Here is a 6,000-nt window from a genome sequence, read left to right as displayed (position 1 = left end):
ACCTTTATGGCGGGGTGGGAGGCTGAGGCAAATCGCCTGGCTGCTGATTACGCGCAGCCAGACACCATGGCGATTAGAAGAGCACACCAGGAAGCGCTGTGCATCAGAGAAGCTTTAAAAACCAGTTTCATGACTGGCCAGGCTACAGTGTGAAATATCTGTTTGTTTCTCCATCATGAAAACCCGCCCCCTTTATTGACTGATTTTCTGTAAGGAACCCACCCTCCCCCTTCCCCCAGCTTTCTTTCAAACCAAATAAAGTCACTATCATTTAAAAATCATTTATTCTTTATTAATAGATTAGAAAAAGAGGGAGGGAACCCGGGTGGTATTTGGGAGGAGGATTGCTGGGAAGGAAAAAGCCACTAAGAAAAGGTTAAAAAAATGACAGCCTTTTGCTTGGGCTGTCTACTGGGGTGGAATGGGAAGGTGTACGGAGCCTCCCCCCCCACGTTCTTACATGTCTGGGTGAGGAGGATACGGAACATGGGGAGGGGGGAGGGTGGAACAGGGGCTGAAGCGGCAGTCTGTTTTCCAGCAGCTGTTCCTGAAGCTCCACCAGACGCCGGAGCATGTCTGTTTGCTCACGCAGCAGCCCCAGCGTTGCATCCTGCCTCCTCTGATCTGCCTGCCGCCACCTCTCATCTCGAGCGTCCCTCCTCTCCTCACGTTGGTCCCTCCTCTCCTTACGTTCACTGGCTTCTTTCCTATACTTTGAAACTGTTTCCTTCCACTCATTCAGATGAGCTCTGTCACTGCGGCTGGATTCCATAATTTCAGAAAACATCTCGTCTTGCGTTCTCTTCTTACGACGCCTTATCTGTGATAACCTTCGGGATGGAGGAGGGAGGCTTGAGGAATTTGCAGCTGCTGTAGGGAGGGGAAAAAAGAGAATTGTTTAAAAAGCTACATTTTGCAGAACAATGCTTATACTCTTTCACGGTGACCAACACTATTCACATTACATAGCACATGTGATTTCTGTGCAAGGTCGCATTTTGCCTCTTAATGCTGAGTGCCTGTGGCTTTGCTGCTAGAGATCACAGGTCTGGGCAACAGAATTCGGCTTGCATGCGGCCATGGTAAGCCATTGTCTTACAGCTTCTGCGCCCTCCTTTCCCACATACCAAGCATAGCCTGTAGAGTGCTGCGGTTTTTCTGTTAACATTCAGCAGTAGCAGAAAACAAACTAACCCCCCTCCCCTCTCGCCATGAATTCTCTGGGATGATCGCTGTACCCCTCCCCCCCACCGCGTGGCTGGTATCAGGGAAGATCCCTGCAGGCACCAAACTAACCACCACCCCCCGCCGCCGCCCCCCTCCCGCCATGAATTCTCTGGGATGATCACGGTACCCCTCCCCCCACTGCGTGGCTGGTAACAGGGAAGATCCCTGCTAGCCAAACGCGAAAAACTCAGGGCCAATTTCCCATCTGCGCTTGGCTAACTGCAGGGAAGGATTTATTTTCCGCCACAGGCAAACAGCCCAGTAGGAACGGCCACCTCTGTCCCCTTAATTAAGTTCCCGTATTTCAACCAGGTTACCAGGAGTGATATCACTCTCCTGAGGATTACACAACAAGATAAAGAACGGATGTTGCTTGAATGCCAGCAAACACCGGGACCATACGCTGCCAGGCTTTGTCAGGCAATGATACCAGATTACTTGCTGCAAGCATGGCGTGGTCAAGTGTCCTACCATGGAGGACGGAATAAGGATGCACTGCCCAGAAACCTTGTGGCAAGGCTTTTGGAGTACCTCCAGGAGAGCTTCATGGAGATGTCCCTGGAGGATTTCCGCTCCATCCCCAGACACGTTAACAGACTTTTCCAGTAGCTGAACTGACCGCGAATGCATCCCAAGTCCTCAGGGCAAAGTAATCATTAAAAACCGTTTGCTTTTAAAACAAGTTTTATATTTTAAAAGGTAAACTCACCTGAGGTCCCTTCCATGGGGTCAGAGTCTTGGGTACTGGCTTGGGAGGGTACTTCAGTCAGGGTGAGAAAAAGATCATGGCTGTTGGGGAGAACGGAGTGCTGTGTGCTCTCTGCAAGCTCATCCTCCTCTCCCCCATCGGCAGAATCCTCAGGTGTCGCTGATGAGACTATCCCCGACCCAGAATCCACGATCACAGGTGGGGTAGTGGTGGCAGCCCCCCCTAGAATTGCATGCAGCTCGGCGTAGAAGCGGCATGTCCGCGGCTCTGACCCGGAGCGACCGTTTGCCTCCTTTGTTTTTTGATAGGCTTGTCTGAGCTCCTTGACTTTCACGCGGCACTGATCAGAGTCCCTATTGTGGCCTCTCTCCATCATGCCCTTGGAGATTTTTTCAAAAGTTTTTGCATTTCGTCTTTTAGAACGAAGTTCTGCAAGCACTGAATCCTCTCCCCATACAGCGATCAGATCCAGTACCTCCCTCACGGTCCATGCTGGTGCTCTTTTTCGATTATCAGCCTGCATGGTTACCTGTGCTGATGAGCTATCTGTGGTCACCTTGCTCTCCACGCTGGGCAAACAGGAAATGAAATTCAAATGTTCGCGGGGCTTTTCCTGTCTACCTGGCCAGTGCATCCGAGTTTAGATTGCTGTCCAGAGCGGTCACAATGATGCACTGTGGGATAGCTCCCGGAGGCCAATACCATCGAATTGCGGCCACACTATCCCTAATTCGAAATGTTGAAATCGATTTTGGCGCTACTCCGCTCGTCGGGGTGGAGTACAGAAATCGATTTAAAGGGCCCTTTACATCGAAATAAATAGCGTCGTTGTGTGGACGGTTGCAGGGTAAATTCGAATTAAAGCTGATAAATCCGAATTAAAGTCGTAGTGTAGACCAGGCCTAAGCTTTGCCCAGGACACTCAATTCTGGGGATCCTTTCTGAAAGGATTAACAATCCTTTGGAGGGACTCACATGTCATGGTAGGAGGGATGGACTGAGTTCAAGGAGGGCGTTACTCTTTTGAAGGGAATAATTCCAGAGAGATGGGGAGTGAAGTTCATCTCCTCCTGGAATAGGGTTCAATCTCTTTCTCAGCAGGGAGCAGAGGGGGAGGATGCAGCACTGTAAGGATAAGAATGTCTCCTACGGCTAACATACTCAAGGGATGGGATCTCAGAAGGTACCATTGTGTTAGAATGAATAGGAAAGCAAAAAGACCAAGGAACTGGTCCAAACACTGGTGGTTATAACAGGCTCTCTGAAGTCACTAATTGTGGTGGAAGGGCCAAAGAGAGAAAGATGAGGGAGATGTCTGCCTCTGAAGTGGATCCAGGCACTACTACTGTAGGATCACTGCTGTTTAACTCAGTCAGGTTCCCCGGAGATAGCTACAACAATGGTGGAGAAACTGCTGTCTGGGGCCAACACAGTTCTTGAGGGGGAAGAGAGCAACCAGAGGTGAGAGGAACAGGATCAGCTGCCCTATTGGAGCACCCTCCTAAATTAGTCACCACCACCTCCTTCAGGAGGAACAAAAAACAAAACACACACTCAGGCAAGAAACTACCGGTGAAAGGCATTTCGTGTACTACTTCATTTTAAAGTGTTATCTTGACCCTGAGTGAGGGACAGCTGACAGCTGCAGACCAAACCTGTTAGGTAACACTGAAACTAAATACTCCACTACATCAAACAAACACCAAGGGTGGGGAAGAAAAACAACAAAACAGGTTTACAAACTAGAGCATATGATCTGTGAATTTGCCTGAGGCAGGGCCTTTCCTCGACTAACAGGTCTGGTCCTGTCTCATAGCTAGGGCCCTACCAAATTCATGGTCCATTTCGGTCAATTTCACGGTCATATGATTTTAAATAGTAAATTTCATGATTTCAGCTATTTACATGTGAAATTTCAGTGTTGTAATTGTAGGGATCCTGACCTAAAAAGGAGTTTGGGGGTGGGGGGGGTTGTGGCACTGCTACTTTTACTGCTGCAGGGAGCAGTGCTGCCTTCAGAGCCGGGCAGCTGGAGAGCAGTGGCTGCTGGCCAGGAGCCCAGCGCTGAAGTCAGATGCACCGCTAGCAGCAGCGCAGAAGGAAGGATGGCATGGTATAGTATTGCCACCCTAACTTCTGTGCTGCTGCTGGTGGGGTCATTGCCTTCAGACCCGGGCACCTGGCCAATAGTCGCCGCTCTCTGGCTACCCAGCTCTGAAGGCAATGCCGAAGTACGGGTGGCAGTAGTGCGACTCCTCTGCAACTCCCTTTTGGGTCAGGACCCGCAATTTGAGAAACTCTGGTCTCCTAATGAAATCTGTGTAGTACAGTAATACACAAGATCCGATTTCACAGGGGGAGACCAGATTTCACAGTCCATGACACGTTTTTCATGGCTGTGAATTTGGTAGGGCCCTACTCATAGCTGATAGAAGTAGAGACAACCCATTGTCTGAAGAGATAAACCTGCAGATGTTGGAGAACAGTATTTCAGCATTAGTAGTTGGGAGTTTTCCCCATAGAATGAGACAGTGCACTTGGTTGAGAATCTACTGGACTGTTCCAATTAACTGCTTAAAAAATACCCTAATTTTACAATACTAGAACACTTAAATGAAGGATTCCAATTCCCCTTTTTAATTTAGTTTTCTGTATATAGCAACATCAAGAGCCAAACAAGCTTGGGTTAAAAAATACAGGACCACCATGCTAAAGCTGATGAGCAAGTGAGCGCCAGGCATCCCACTGCCTTGACCAAAACTCAGTAAGCTGGAGGTGTTGAACTTCACAAAACTCTGCACCATGAAATGAGACTAGTGAGTTAGACATATTGAGCCATGGACTCTGCAATAAATACTCTTGTCTTGACAGTCATACAAGCAAGCTAGAGCCACTGCGTTAATAGTGTCAAGGAAGAGGACTGACATCAGCCCCAGCAGCTACTGGAACTATAAACGTAACCTCACAAGGGCCTATGTCTGACATTGGCTCAACATCTCTAGCTTGCAGAGGGACAGTGAGAATATCCAGGCAAGTTAGAGCTAGTGACCTCACAGAGGACTTATCCTTGATATCAACCCAGCAAGCGACTGCTGTTGTGCCAGTAATCTTCAGAAACCTGTGCCTTGACATCAGCCCCAGCTCAAGATTCTGAACGAGAGACGTCAAAGAAACTTGTGCCTTGAAATCAGCCCAACAGAGACACTGAGCCAGTAACCAGTGGGTCTTGATACCTTGACATTTGCTCAGCAAGCGTTAGGTGCTGAGCCAGGAACTTCAAAGAGGTCCATGTCTTGGCATTATCACAGAAAGGTACTTAGCTAGTAACCTCATGAAGGGTGTTTCCATCAGGCAGCAATATAAAGTTGTTGAGTTAGTAGTTACAGAGGCCCGTGACTTGACATCAGCACAACAATCTGGAGCTCCTGAGCAAGGAATCAAACTAAGAACTCTATGGAAGCTCCCCTGCTGTTACAGAGGTCATTCCTTGCTCTTTCTGCCTCTTCATGATCTACAGAAATGAAAATTCTGGAGAATTTGACGCGAGAGCAGCAGGATGGGCTGGTGCCTGTCCCCAAACTTTCCTGACAGAAATGGTGAGGGTCCCCAAATGTCCCTTTGATTTACTTTAAACCACTGTTTTTTCATTTTTCTGGGCAGGCAACACTAACCCTATCTGAAATTAGCTCTAATGTACCTAATATTAATGTTTTAATATTAATGATGGTTTGTATGGTTAATCTAAGTCAGGGCTATATACCGCAAAGAACATTTTCCTGAATTGTTCTAATTTAAACTAAGAATTAAACTTGAAATTATTTGTAAAGCTTTCAGAAAAACTTTGCTATATTATTTCATTAACTGCAGATAGGTTGCTGTACAACTACAGTAACACCTCACTTAACGTTGTAGTTATGTTCCTGAACAATGCAACTTTAAGCAAAACGATGTTAAGCGAATCCAATTTCCCCATAAGAATTAATGTAAAAGGGGGGGGTTAGGTTCCGGGGAAATTTTTTTTCACCAGACAAAAAACTATATATTATATAGACATACAGACAGTA

General features: G+C 47.4%; 1 protein-coding gene across 1 annotated transcript; it reads right to left on the bottom strand.

The window, feature by feature from the left end:
* Nucleotides 1-229: 229 nt before the first annotated feature.
* Nucleotides 230-2,708, bottom strand: LOC135972770 (uncharacterized). The gene is made up of 2 exons (XM_065552071.1): nucleotides 1,937-2,708; nucleotides 230-870 (listed from the first exon to the last, which is right to left on the bottom strand). Exons 1-2 carry the CDS (start codon nucleotides 2,568-2,570, stop codon nucleotides 377-379), a joined length of 1,128 nt encoding a protein of 375 aa, XP_065408143.1. The 5' UTR covers nucleotides 2,571-2,708; the 3' UTR covers nucleotides 230-376.
* Between the last annotated feature and the right edge of the window lie 3,292 nt (nucleotides 2,709-6,000).

This window comes from Chrysemys picta, chromosome 7, assembly GCF_011386835.1.
Source record: "Chrysemys picta bellii isolate R12L10 chromosome 7, ASM1138683v2, whole genome shotgun sequence".
NCBI classification, from domain to species: Eukaryota; Metazoa; Chordata; order Testudines; family Emydidae; genus Chrysemys; species Chrysemys picta.
Note: the sequence above shows the minus strand (reverse complement) of the source record. Positions and strands in the feature narration are given on the sequence as shown.